General features: G+C 44.9%; 1 protein-coding gene across 3 annotated transcripts in view; it reads left to right on the plus strand.

Moving 5' to 3' along the window:
- Window positions 1-9149: 9149 nt before the first annotated feature.
- LOC149326867 (uncharacterized) overlaps window positions 9150-15164 on the plus strand; it is a 43743-nt gene continuing 37728 nt past the window's right edge. Inside the window, exons 1-2 of one of the 3 annotated variants that reach the window (XM_089564110.1) lie at window positions 9150-9282; window positions 11095-11156. In XM_089564110.1, coding sequence (XP_089420236.1) covers window positions 11098-11156 — 59 coding nt within the window. In that variant the 5' untranslated portion in view covers window positions 9150-9282; window positions 11095-11097. Of the gene's footprint in view, window positions 9283-11094; window positions 11157-11488; window positions 11504-14081; window positions 14147-15164 lie in introns of those variants that run through there. The other 2 variants (XM_089564108.1, XM_089564111.1) reach the window with 2 other exon arrangements.

Consider the following 15164-nt stretch of genomic DNA (forward strand, 5'->3'; position numbering starts at 1 on the left):
GACTGGTTCAAAATTATGGACATCGGTGTCTAACAGAACAAAGAAATCGTCAACAAACCGAAAACAGCGCAAAGCTTTTGACCCTTCTAATTGTCGTTGGAGCCTTGTGTCCTTTTGTGCGAGCAACAGATCACTAAGCACGGGCGCTATGCATGAGCCGATGCAGACTCCTTTCTTCTGCAGGTAAAGAACACCATCCCAGATAGCAAATGTTGAATTTAAATACACTTCAAGCAGTTCTAGGAACCCTGAGACTGAGATGCCTGCCTCATTTTGGAAGGCAACAACGCCGTGTTTATCGATGCATTCTTCGATACATAAAAACAGCTCATCATGCGGCAGTGAATAATAAAGGTCTTTTACATCAAACGAGCAAGCCATGAGGCCTTTGTTCTTATGGGTTTCTAAAACCTGAATTACGTCCTGTGATTTTTTCACCAGAAAGGGATCGTCTAAGGTCAATGAATTTAAAATCTTCTTAAGAAACACTGCTACTGATTTTTGCCACGCGCCGTTCTCAGAGACGATTACACGGAAAGGACATTCCGGTTTGTGCGTCTTGGCATTAAAGAAAAGCTGCAAACTGAGTCCTTTACATTTGTCAATTGAATTTGCCAAGACATCAAGGTTATGTTTTTTACATGTTTTTTTTTGGCTTTTGCCTTGATCTTAGCCAGAGAAACCTTCTTTGCTGCATTGAAGGACGAAAGAATGGCTTCTCGACCCTTAGTTACATATAGATGCGACGGTAGCACAAGGAAGCCTCCTTCCTTATCCGCGGGAAGTAAACGCAGCGAATGTTCCTTCAAATAAGACACAGTTCTCTTAACTGGACCGGAATTCCCTGGTCCCTTACAACGTAGCAACGCATCGACTCCTTCGGACCCTACGTGTTCTTTTTGTTGCTTAGAGCCTGATGTATTTATTTCCACGTTCCAAGCAATAAATCTTTAGTTGAAAGTCAGCGCTTGTCTTTGTGTATCTTCCTGTGGTCCTTGTCTTTTCGCGCTGTTCTTCTTGAACATGGCATACTAACTCGCCCAAGCATCAGTCCTAACGAGGTTCTATCACCACTGGGACACGAGAAGTCACGAATCACTAAGGCTAACAAAGGAAGGTTGCGCGGTTGAATACTGAAGTAAGTTTTGTTTTGAAAACAATAGTGCGCTTTTATCACACAAGGAAGACCGACAAAAGAAAACCCGAATGTTGTAAGCAAAGAAAATGAATACTTAGCGGCGCCACAGGCGGCCAGATGAGTTTCGGTATATCATGGCGCTTCGCGTCTGTGCGCTCTGCATGCCCGCGTGGTTTCGTTTCTGAAGCGCCTCAATTTACAAGCGCGGAACAGCAGAGGAACTCCAAGTGCGGCTCCAAATGCTAGTTAACTTTTGAAGGAGCCTGTTAAGGTTAGCCAGATGATCGCCACGGTCGATGACAAACTACGATGTCACGATTTTCGTTGATCGTAGAAGGCAGTTTGCAGTGTAAAGATCACCCTGAGTCTTCGTACGCTCGCCCGGCAGAACGTTCCCGGTTGTGCCAGTCAACTTCCAACTACTTGACGCTCTTTGGGGCTGAGGTCGCTGAAGTGCAGGCCGGAGTTATTAGACACTTTTAACATACCGTGTACCGTGCTCCCGTTACCGGTGCCTAGGTTCCAGGAGCCCGCACGCAACCAATGAGCACGCGCAAATGTCCTTGACGTCGCCAGATGGCGCCTCGTACCCGGCAGCTACGCGCGCGCCTGGAGCATCGGGACCAATCAGCGCCTGCTCACTCCGCTAGCAGTAACACGTTACACGATATGCTAAAGGTGTCTATTTGCGAGAACTTCGTTGACGACTTCGAGAGCGGGATCCATCGCAACGCTGGCAAAAGGCCAGTGCAAATGTAAATGAAGCGACGGTAGGGACGACCGCGATAGCCGATAGATGCCTTAAACGTGCGCCCGGCGGTAGTTTCCATTTCGGCTGCTACTAGGGCGCACCGCTAGCAGCGAGAAATCACGGAGTGTGCGTTGCGTCATGTTTCACGCCATATGTGACGTCACTTAGTCGTATGTCGTCGTAAGAGAGTCTCAAGTTTGAGTCAGAGCGGCGGGGAAAACTTTGTCAACTTCGAATCCAAATTTCCGATAAACAAATTCATCTTTCCCTGCCGGCCAAGTGGCAACAAAGCCATGAAATGCCGAACTATCGAATTTTGCTATAAAAAGTATTATTAGAGCTCTCCTCACTTATCTTTAACACTGTTACGTTCTTCTGAGCCAGCATGGCACCACAGACATTATTGTTGCGTGCACGAAATGTGTAACCAGTGGGCGCATTCGTTTTGCAGTACGGGACTGTCCGGGACTACTTGCGGACTCCAGTCCGGTGTACGATTTTCTCAGGCAACCCTGAAGCTCCGCCCACCAGTCAGAAAGCGGCCCGCATCGCCATAGCAACGCGTTAATCTTTCGCCTCTGCCAGTCCGCGGTCTACTTGGGGCTGCGGGGAAGGCCGCAGACGACAGCTTCCCGGAAAGTGAAGTGCCACGCTGGCAGCCATATTGGGTTAGTCTCTGTGTGTATTCTGAGTATTTTGCCTGTTCTTGCATGACCATAACGAGCGTTAAACTTTCACATGAACTCCGTAGCTACTCTCTGAGCCATCGGAAGACTAGTTGTTCTTGCATCTCCGTTCTATTTTCTTGAAATTCACCACAAACGGAGCGCCTTCGGAGCTGCGAGCGCGTATTGTTTGCTCGTGTCGTCGAGAGGTTCTTGTTTCCTTGTTTTGTGATATGCTGTCTGCGCGCTTACCTGACAGCATCGCAGGTGAACCACTCGTATACAGGAGCAGTTATAGCGCTTGCTGTCAATATTTTTGCGAAGACTTTCGGCTATCTGCCTATCCGCAGCCAGTTGGGCTACTATGTACGGACTTCGCCGAAAGCAGTAGTGGCGAGCATACCCCCGAAGCTGAGTTCTGTAATGCACCCTACGGTAAGCTGGAAGTATGGTCTTCAAATCGAGTCAGTGATCGCGATCTAACGCACGACGTTGCTTCTGCGTCGTGGTGGCTATGGCTTGAGTCGGCTGCTTGCAGATAACAGCGGCCTGGTACGGGGGGAGCCCGGCTCCGGCGGCGAGACCGCAAGCAGCCGCTGGCAAGTAGTTCATGTGACCATGACAGTGTTTCCTCTCAGAGCGGAAGCCGAGACCTGTCAGCAAGTAGTCTAAGATTGGAAAATCGAATATGCCCAGTGTGCACTAAGGAGCACTTACCGCATATGTCGAGGTTTATCATCCCGACGCTTGATTGTGGTCACGACATGTCGTGTAGTGGTAAGAAAACTGACATCAGCCACCCCAGGCCATTGCTATCTACCAGCGTCAAACGCTACTAGGATGATTCTACATTTCTACGCCGCTGAAGTATACTTGTAATCACTGCGACTAGATCTTCAAACTATACTCGGCGGCCGAACGTCCTCGCCACAATGTCGGCAACGGATGGCGAATGAAAAGGAATGGTGATCAAGCAAAACATACTAGACGCATACTTTTGTTATAACAGCACGCCTCTACATGTTTGCAGTATTTTACTCCAGTATTCGTTGGTGTCTCTCACATCTGATAGACCAACTTGCCCTTGCATAGGCTTTATTTTTACCTTGAAGCACAAAACCGCCTCTTGAGCCTTTACAGTGGTAAAAAATGCTTTATTCGAAATACTACACTTGACAGGCGACAGTTATGTACACTCGTGCTCAAAGTCTTCGTCGACATGGTCTGCCTTTGAGCTACTTGTTGAGCGCTGACTGCATCTTTAGTTACCACAGGTACCTCAAAGGCTGGCACAAAAGTTCGCACCTTGCAGAAGTTTATAGCTTTATTGGTGCATTTATTACTTCACTCCAGGCTTACTTAGCTTAAATGCAAACCCTCTGCCCTAAAGATATCACTGGTGGCGTACATAGTTTGTTTTTACTACAGTATGCATGGTGAGCAAACGATGAGTATTCACGAATAGGATTACGCTATCTTAGATTTTTTTGCGCAACATAGCACTCGCTATCTGTTGTCTGTATTTATTGCGTACTTCTGGAATTGCCACTTCTTTCTTTATGGGTTCACTAGCTGCGTTTAGACTGCGTTCAGATTGTTATGACCTTTACAGAACTGGAGCATCCAAGGTCATCCATGAAAGAAGATGATTTCGCATACTTTTAGTATGATAGATACGTTTGGTATGATAGACTCTGGAGGCCATTGGAAGGAATATCTAGAGCTTGCAAGGAAAAAAGAAGCTTATTGAAAGTGTGCATAGCATGTGACAAATTTTCAGGGACGAAACCATCTACCGTGTCATCAGCAGTGGTATCCTGAAACTTCACATCTGTGGGAAATAGCCATCATGACCCAAGCTGCATGAACATTATGCCCCAACCAACAGTATGAGACTGCATTTTTATTTCCAGTAACTGCAGATGAGGTTGTGTCTACTATCTTATCTCTAACCAGTACTGATGTAGATGGTTTGGAGATTCGGCCACTTAAACATGCTGCTACTATTATAGTCCCTGTTTTAGAGTACAAAATTAATCAAATATTTCCATGCGGCCAATTTCCTCGCCGGCTCCAAGTGGCAAAAATTACTGCCATTTTTAAAGGTGGTGAGAAATGTAACATGTCTAACTACAGGCCAATTTCAATACTCCCTGTATTCTCCAAGGTCGTTTCGATGGTAATACACGTACGAATGAGCTCATTCTTAACCAAGCATCAGATTATGACAGCGTATCAGTTCGGTTCACCAAAAAACGCTCTACAGAAAGCGCCTTGCTAGTGCAGAAACATATAATTCTTAACGCCTTTGAACGCCAATTGTATTCACTTGGAATTTTCATAGACTATTCAAAGGCATTTGACAAAATAAATCACGTTACACAATTAACAAAATTGGAATATTATCGTTTCAGAGGCTGTTTCCTTTCTCTTATTAAATCCTACCTACAATACCGCCAACAAAGGGTGCACATAAATAACTCTTGCTCCAGCTTCAAACCATTGCTACATGGCGTTCCGCAGGGAAGTATTCTCGGGCCCCTACTTTTCAACCTATATATTAATGACCTTGTTAACATAGATTTAAATACATCATTTATTATTTATGCCGATGACACAAGATTATTTTTCTCCCATCACAGTTTACCCCGCTTGTAAAGAAAGCGAATGCAGTGCTTTATGTATTGAACACTTGGTGTCTAAATAATTCCTTATCTATAAACGTCTCGAAGACAAAATCAGTTCTTTTTCGCCCTAAAAATAAACCAGTTAATTCAAATATTGTCCTGCAACAACTTGGTCTTCCAGTCATAGAGGTGGTACCAGTAATAAAAACCTTAGGTGTTCTTTTTCATAAGAATATGCAGTGGAACGCACACACTGACCTCGTTCACTCCAAACTATCCCGAATAGTTGGTATTCTTGCACGTTTTCGTTACTTTCTGCCTAAGCAGATTAAATTACTTTTGTATAACTCTCTTTTCGCATCCACATAATCGTATTGCTACTTAATATGGGGCACAACAACGTACACAAACTTGACCAAAATTTATCGACTGCAGAAAAAAGCTGAGAATTATTTCAAATCAACCCAATGACGCACATACAAAACCTCTTTTTGATGACCTTAGATTACAACCATTACCGAACCTGTTCAATGCACTTCTGTTAAAACGTCATCATGTCTTTCATCTAAATAATAACCCTTTCCTTGAAAACCTTTCGACCCTGTCTCCATTTGCGAAAGCATATAGCACACGAAGCAGTCAGACATGGAAGATTCCTCACACCCATACTAACTATGGCCGCCAAATGCTGATGTACACACTACCACACGCTCTTAAGTCTTCTGATAACACGTCCAAGTGATTTATCAATCAGTGTATGTGTAATTACTCAGGACATTAACACTTGCAATTGTGAACCCGTAATGTTAGCCCGATCACTTCACGTGTTTTTATGATTATGTGTTGCCGTCGCCATATGTATATGGCTTTTCTTTATATCGCTGTCTCTTTTTGTCCACTGCTGTATTGCTCTGTGAACGGGGTGCTGGCCTTTGTCAAGCCATTACAGGCTTTTTGCTAGCACCCCGTAGCATCACGACTTTTGTAACATGATTGTTGATGCTAAATAATTTTGAATTTGAATTTGAATTCCTTGTCGCACAAGGTTGAGAAATAGCTATACAGCTGGCATGTGCGGATTGTGCTCTCAGATTCTATTTGAAGCATACACCAAACATCATAGAAGTTATGCAAGAGGTTAACTGTATATAAACTTCTGAGGGTGCCCCTCAGAATTGTGCCGCGAAAAAAAAAAAATGAGCATATTGGAAAAGTTGTCGCACGAAGCTGAAGCTGTACTTCTCGCAATAAACGCAGAAATATATGCACGCATATTTCGGGTGGTAACATCGTTCACAGAGCATACCTGGGTACTCGTTAGCTTTTTATGCACAAAACAAGTTCTTGGCCTGTCATTACAGTGGCGCAAAAGAGCTCTGCTTAATCATCACGTCCAGTAATGCAATATCAGAAATTGCAAGTGTTTACCCGGAGTTCCCGCATTTTAATTTATGTTGATTTGCAATCTTAATACAGTCGCCAGTAACGTGATATCGCAACCTGCGTACACAAAGCGATACCTACTTCAAGCAAAGACGATTTACCGTCGATATATGCAGCCCTCCTCGGCGTTCTGCAGTGAAATGCGTCACGTTGGATCGTTGAGCGCGGCCCCAGCGAGTGGTAGAGAGGTGCAGTGAAGACGTCAAATTCAGCGAAACTGTCACTATACGAAGTGACCACTTCGAGCATAATGCAAGCGGCCGGCCTTCTCTATAAATGCTTACAACACTCCTCTGAGCGCACAGCTTCCCCGAAACTGGTACGCAGCTGCGAAGCTCTCGGCTGTGGCGAGAGACGATGTCGGAAAAGTGCACTAGCGCGGAGCAGTGTCTCGATCGCTCTCCTCGGTTTTTCTGCCTGCCACCAGGTTTCAATAATACTGCGCAATAAATTCGCGAGACTTTCTTTTGAAGCAATAAAACGTCGTTATATATAGTATATACAAACACTGTACCATAGCCATTGTTTGTTCTCGTTCTGCTCGATTGCCACAACAATGAATATTTATTCACACTTCCATTGATTTTATTTTGTTAGCACGCTAATTTTGTTCGAAAATAAGACATTCCTTTTCGTGTTGAACTCTTTGAGGCACATAACGCAGTTCATCATTCGCCTCTTCAGCCCCACTACGGCCACTGCAAACGGAAGACCTTTCCGATGTCTCTCCATTTAATCCTGTACAGTGCAAGCTGGGATCATCCTATCCACGAAAGTTATCGATGTCATCCCCCCACCTATCTTTCTGCCGCCCCCTGCTACACTTGCCTTCCCTTGGAAACCACTACTTTACTGTTAAGGACCATCAATTATTGTGCCTTCGCAATGCATGCCCTGCCCATGTCCATTTATTTATCTTCTTTAGGGACTATTTTATCCAGTGGAACTACTCGGAGAGGGCGTGCTCCAAGTGCTTCTCGCAGGTAAAAAGTGATCGGCCGAAACGTCAAACGATAGGCCTACAGGACTGGTTGGTAAGAGATCCTTTAAGGTGACTTCGCCGCTTCATACTTGTGTTTTCTCCGGCTATAATACCCTCTAGAGAAATATTCTTTGGCGAGCACATATTACCACACTCATATCTTCAACCAAAATATCTGTAGAATTTGTGTATTGACATCTTTGTCATGCGCCGCATAAAGTGAAGCTTATGGCTTACAGAACCAGTAACAGACCTAAACATGAGCAGGCTAGCTGTATGTGGGACTAGGACGAAATAAACCTGAGATCTACTCGAATCGATTCAAAATTGTAATAATCCCTTAGTTCATTCTGCATATTTCTATACAATCAGAGCTTAATTTCTAATAGTCATTCTGTTCTTGAAAGCCTCAGTGCTCGCCGCAGCAGTGCCAACCTCCTCTGTTTCCTCCGCAAGTTTTTCGACAGCTTTATTAATCAAACACCTTACACCTTTGACTTTCCTGGCCACTTCCCTTACTTCAACTTTTCTGCTTTCATTTTCTCTGAATGTTCCGAAGTGAAATTCCCTTTTCAGATGCTCCAGTCGCTTTTATCTCAACGAAATGACGTATACAGCTATTGATAACTATGTAACCGATCATTTATGTAAAAGCCCTTGAGGGGGGTCTGTAAGGTAAATAAAATAATTGAAGCGAACCCTGTTTTGTGCGTGGCTAGCACACGTCACTATGATTTATGGAGTGATTAGTCCAAATATTAACCGGTTGTGAAAGTCTAAACCCTGTCATTTTATTTGTTAGTTTTGTATTCAGTAAGTTATTATCACTGCTACCTCACGTCTGAGACGTTTCAAAAGTTGTTGCTTAGAGTGAAGACAAGAGATCATAATACATAACTAGGTACTCGCTTTTCAAACGGTCCAGGTTGTAGCTCTCACATAAAAAAAGTAATAATTTTGTTCCAGAACATGACTTTGCGCGGGAAAAAAGAAAAAAAAAATCATGACCATCAAGATTCCCTAATTTTTATTTCTATATTCTGTTGTCCAAAGTATAAGCGTTCTGATGTTATTTTAATGATGCTTACGTTTATAAATATCGGTTCATGCGACGTATTATATCCGTTTCCTAGACCGCTATCTTTCCAGGAAAATTATTCTTCCCATGTTTTAGGGCAGCGCAGCCGGCAGGCAGCGTTACAACGTGGCTCCAGGTATCGCAAGTGCCTGCACACTGCATTGTCCCTCTTTTCAAAGGAGAAAACTGATGATGCCATGCATGCAGGTGGCGGCTTCAGAGCATAAACCTTTCAAACCTTATTGCACGAGCGAGACCATTGAATGTCAACAAACGCCACCTCCTTATTGTTCGCACTTGCCTTGTCTTCTTCCGAAAAATAGGCCATTGTCTGGGTGGCGAAGCACGGGAACAATATATCTAAAGGGGTAAAGTTGTTGACACCAAGCTGTTGGTTTCTTAGAACAGCTGGAAACCCGGCAGCATATTTTAAACTCAACACATGTGTATTTCAATCCATAGTTTGCGTATCCTTCGCTGTTGCACGAATCTTCCACGCGTGCGAGTTCCTTAAAGCTTTTGAAGCATTATCAAGCAATCCTGCAGCAAGATATGAAAGTTGAATGTTTTCTCCTTTGTATAACAGTCGTGATAATTGGTAAGTTTTCATTGCTAACTGCTGAGGACCTTTTAACGGCAATTTAAGGATGCCAAATATTGCGAAGATGCTGTTGGTTCTTCCTTTTTTATCTCAAAATCGTAAGAGGGCAAATAAAAAAAATGCAACCATCCCGTGGTAGTTCGTTCCCCGTCTGGTTGTGATCTTCCTTCAGGACCACGGGAGACGGCGCTGACTTAAGATACAACTGTCAGATTGTTCCTATTTTGAGCGAGGCCCTCACAGTACCAGATACATACAAGATGGCTGCATTGTAAGAACGAAGTGCGCATATATCAGTGACGTTGTAAACGATGTTCCTGTAAAATCGATACTATATAAAGACGACCGTGCCCTGCATTAAGGAATAGAGAGCCCCTCGGATCAAGTATTGTTGAACAACGCACCTCAGAAGCTTGTTGCCTGGCGTGAAGATTGGCAGATTGCGGTAAATTTTACGAAAAGTGCTTATATATGTATTACTCACAAAAAGAAGAAGCTTAACTTATCGATAACAAACAACCTCAAATGGAACAGCACATTGGTAAAGTAAAAGATAACGCCTGCTGTAAATTTTTTTTTCTCAGAAGAGCCTTAACACTGTCCGCAATGAATGTCCATTTACTGGCATATAACACAATTATACTTCCAGAATTCGATTACGCAGCAATTATCTTAAACCCTCTTACACAAACTAACATCAATATCTTGGATGGGTGTAGAAAAAATTACTTCGCTTTATCTGCAATAATTTTTCCCGCACGTCAGCCACAGAATTTTTAATACGAGCCAACTTTCCACAACTATCCCATCGTAATCGCGTTTCTCGACTAAAATTCATGTAGCAGGTTCTAAATGGACACTATACAACGTTGGCATCTCTGGCATAATGACATTCTCTTCTGGATATTCCACTAGGCAGAGGCATCAACTAACTATGAAGCCTTTCCATGCAAAAAATTTATTTTTTAAAGCTTTTTTTTTCCGAGGACCGTAACTGACTCGAATAACTTCCATATTACAGAGTGACTCAACATTCCCCTTCTTTGTTTACTGCCAGTCTGTGCTGATAGCGAAAAAGCTCAAATACACCTCTTTTTCTTTTTCTGCAGTGCATTGTTTTGCGTGTTTTTGCAGAGCATTCTGTTGTGAATGATGTTTCTTGTTGTGGCCCGGGAGTGTACCTGTAAATTTTAAATAAATAAAATGAATTCTCGACTATGATTATACTGTACTTTGGGATACAAGTAGAGAATGAAACAGTTAAAGTGGGGTGTGCGCAAATTACTATTCCCGAGCATTTAGGAGTAAAAGACGATCAGCTAGTAGAAGGGAGTCGACACATATTTCCTTCTATTGTGCTAGTGACGCCTTGATATAAGACTGAAGGAAACACTTTGATCAGAATTGCCACCAGCAGAAAAAAAGATGTACCCGTGGCATGTTGATAATTTTGACTACAAAAGCCAGTTCTATAAGGTTACTATGCGAAGTGCCATAACCTATACTTCGTAATTCTCTCGTATTATGCCAAACGTCCTTTCTCTTCTGCTTAAAATTTTAGAGCAAATATAGGCAGCTGATTGCATGTTCAGCATGGCAACAAAAAATCGTTAACCAGCGGAGAGTTTACATAATTCACCTTTTTGTGTCAACATACTTTGCTATCGCCGCTGAAGCCATCTCTATAGCTTAAAAGGCTATTTTTTTAACTAAATGGTTCACTTTCAGTTAATCGTTTTTTATTCAGGGGACTCAATATGCTATTATGCTGTTTGAAATATAAAAAATTCCACATTTTTTTTAATGCAGGAAATGGTTACAGTGCCGGCGGTTACCGACCTGGCACTGCTTTCTGCTACCCTGACCCCAGGGTAAGCCTGAGACTTTTCTTGCACCAATATACTGAATGATAATGTTACAAAAACTGAAATATTAAAAAAAATAGTGATGATAACCTGCTGTTATGTTTACATCCAAATGTGGCGAAGGTTCACTGCATTCTAAACAGTGTTAATATAGGCAAAAACATGGTAGGGTTTCAAGTAGATAACCCTAATAGACGGCGAATGCATGTCCTTAGCCTGCTTGCCCGATAGTTTGGCTTTGCTGCGTCATCGACACGTCTGGCGATGACAATTTAACTGGGAAGAATACAAGTAAAAGTATTTTCAGGAAGGCGCATACCAGCGGCCGGGATAGCTGCGAGCAGCGCCAAGAGGTACGAGCGAGAGATCTTTGTCTTCTTCGTCCGTAATCGACTCGTGGCATAGTGCATCTCTCCGTCGTCGTCGTCAGCCCCCTACATGAGCCGGGATGGTAGAAGCGCCATCTCGAAAATGGGGGGGCCCAAGGGTCAGCCACATGGTAGGGTTTATGGAGGCGGACGTGGATGAAGTCGGTGGTGGGGCGAGAGGACGATGGTGAGGTCGCATGGGCAGCGATTTCATACTTGACGTCAGTCACTCTGCGCACCACACGAAAAGGGCCACTGTAGTGGGAAGGAAGTTTCTCGGGGAGACCATCGTGACGCGAAGGCAGCCACAGAAGGACGACGCATCCAGATTCGTAGTTTACTTCACCGTGTCGGTGGTCGTAGGCAGACTGCTGGGACGCTTGAGAGGCTTGGAGCCGATGGCAGGCTATTGGCGCGCCTGGGTGGCTTGATCAATGTCGTAACGGGCTATGCGTTGATGGGGACTGGAGAAGGCGGCATGGAGTGTCGAGGGCAAGATGGGGTGCCTACCAAACAAAAGTTAGAGAGGGGAATAGCCCGACGAGGCATGCCGTGAGGAATTATTTGCGAAGGTCACATAAGGCAAGGCGCTCTCTCAGTCGTGGTGGTCGTAGGAGACATACATAGCTGATATATCGGTCAAAGCTCGGTTGAGCCGCTCAGTAAGCCCTTTGGTTTGTGAGTGATACGTTGTGGAGAGATTGTGCTGCGGGGAACACGAACAGAGGATGTCCTGAAGGACTCTAGTCAGATCTGTGCGGCCGCGATCGGTGAGTAGTTGGCGAGGAGCGACACACTGAAAAATGATATTTTGCAAGAGAAAATCCGCGGCTTCTGCTGCACAGCTCTTCGGTAAGGCACGTATGATGGCGTACCGAGTCGCATAGGCCCTTGTGACCGCGATCCAATTCATGCCGGAGAGGGATGTGGGAAAAGGGCCGAGAAGGTCGAGGCCAACACGGTGAAAAGGTTCCAGCGGGACATCAATGGGCTTGAGAAGACCGGCAGGTAGTGTGAGGGCCTTTCTCTGCGTTGAAACAGGTCACAAGCGTTGATGTAGCGCTTAATGGGACGATATAAACAGGGTCAAAAGAAGCGGCGCCGGTCTCGAGCATAAGTGCGGTGCGGGAGACGCCAAGGTGTCCGGCTGTCGGCAGATCGTAGAGTTCTTCAAGGACAGAGGAGCGTAGCTGTTCGGGAATAACAAGCAATTGCGGAGACGCATCAGGGGATAGGCTGTGGTGGTCGAGCATGTCATTCTGAAGAACATAGTTTCAGGGACGGATTCGGGTGTTCTGAACACAGGCCATCAATGAGTGGTTGTAAGGAGGAGTCTAGGCACTGTTTATCGGCGACGTTGAGGAGATCAGAAATAGCAAAGAGACAAGGCACGCTATTAGTTTCGCGAAGATAAGGGATGTCCACAGGGCACAGGGACAAGACAACGTCATCTAAATAACAAAGACAGGTAGACCACTTAAAGCCGCGAAGAAGGGAGTCCATCATGCGTTCGAAGGCAAGTAGCGCGTTGCATAAGCCAATCTGCAAGACTTTAAACAGATATAAGCCGTCAGGCGTCATGAAGGTGGTCTTTTAGCGGTCCATGTCATCGACAGGTACTTGCCAGTACCCAGAACTAAGGTCAGTTGAAGAAAAGTCCTTGACATCGTGAAGGCAACCTAGTGCGTCATCGATTCTAGGCAGAGGATAGATATCCTTCTTACTGATGCGGGTGAGGTGACTGTAATCGATGCAGCAGCGCCAGCTCCCGTCCTTCTTTTAACCCCGGACCACTGATGTGGCCCAAAGGCTCGACGATGGTTTGATGATGTCTTTATCTTGCATCTTCTCCATCTCCTGCTTTGTTATACGGCGTTCTCCCATGGACACTTTATACGGACGTCTGTGAAGAGGAGCGGCATCACCGGTGCTGATGCGATGCTTCACATTAGAGGTTAGATACAACGGGTGGTCATCGAAGTCAAAGACATCGCAAAAATTGGGCACTAGACAGAGCAGGTCTTGGGCTTGCGTTGGTGAGAGTTCAGAAGCGATCATTTTGCCGCAATCGTCGGTTGGTGTCACGATAGTAAGGGGCGGAGAGTAGAGAGCGAGACGCAATTGGCCACAACCACGGAGATAGAGGCATTTAGGAGGCGAAACTCGCCTCTCTCCCGCGACCGCGGAGAGTCACAGGCGCTGTCTGCTTCCTTCGACCGCCGCCGGATGCCGCCCTCGTCAGGTTCCCGAGGACGACGCGCGCCCGCGCCATCGCGCGCATTTCAGTGCTTCCGCGGGTGAGCATTTGCGCGACCAACATTTTCTTCACAATAATGTCATGCTGCCCTGAGTTATCGTGCGGTACAACGTTGCTTCATAGTACGGGAGGCAATCTACATTCGAATTGTAACCGTTGATGTTTCCTGCGGCTGGTGCTCTTCCGCCTATTGGTGGGCAGTGCCGCGCGCGATGGCTGCCCTTTTTTACTTGACGGTCGTGAAGGAAATTCGTTGGATACACATGAAGCATGCGAAGCATTTTAGCTTTGTGCTCTTACCTTCAGGGACCTGGGGACCAGAAGAGAGAGGCATGCAGCTAAGCTTGCCGAAGAAGTAAAAAGATGAAGAGGTGAATATGCTCCCGGCGCAAGCATCGGTCATAAGCCAACACGTACTTACATCATAGCCTGCTGATTTGCGTGTCCTCTTCGGTCGGAACAAATCAGTCAAATAAAATTTAGCGCCAGGTTGTTCTCTAAATTCATTGTAAGCTGCAAGTAATACATCATTGCACTTTATAACTTCTCATGGTTTCGTATGTTGCTTTCAATTCAGCCAGCGCCAAAGTGTGAAATCTACATATAAGATAGGACAAATGAATAGCAATATACGAAGGCATCGCATTTATTCACATTCCCTCCGAGCGGGACGCACCACACGAAATGATTGTGGAAAGTGGTACACTATGTACAAATCTATTTACATATATACATTGAGGGCGTCAGTTAATACGGTGACAATCATTTCTATCAAAGTTATTTTTCTGCGCCACTTTCCACATGTCTTTAACAAATAGTTAACACTGCAGTCTCGTGTCTGTGCTGCACTTTGATGGTTCGCAGACGCCTGGCATTGGGAGCTTCTTGAAGTCGTTGTGTGGCACAACTCGCACAAATGCTTGATACTCCAAGGTCTCAATCCTTACAAAGCCTTGACATTTTCTTCTTTTCTTTTGTTGTTTTCTGAGTGTCCCGTGTTTCCCCAATGCAACGTTGCCTCATACGCATTGCGACGTAGTAGTGCAAAATCTTCGCGATAGCGTCATTTTTATGCTCATGGCAAGGGAACGTTACATTAAAGGTGTCCAGAACATGGTCGATGGTGCGCCAAAAGACATCGCAGTCATCCATATTCTTGGAAAAAAAGTCTTCTGCGCAGCGAAGCAGGTTATACAGTTTGGTGTTCGGGTGCAGGAGTCCACCCCTCGTTTTGCAGAGTGTCTAAGAGGCTTCTTTCATCGTTGGCACTGCAACTGAAAGAGATGCTCTACACTTTGACCAGGGAAACATTTTTGTTAGTTTCCTAGTCAGGAACCCTGTCACATAATATAAAACTGCGTTCACGACTTCCGCATCGTTGTTGTCACT

This window comes from Amblyomma mixtum, chromosome 10, assembly GCF_055824585.1.
Source record: "Amblyomma mixtum isolate Tamu chromosome 10, ASM5582458v1, whole genome shotgun sequence".
NCBI lineage: Eukaryota > Metazoa > Arthropoda > Arachnida > Ixodida > Ixodidae > Amblyomma > Amblyomma mixtum.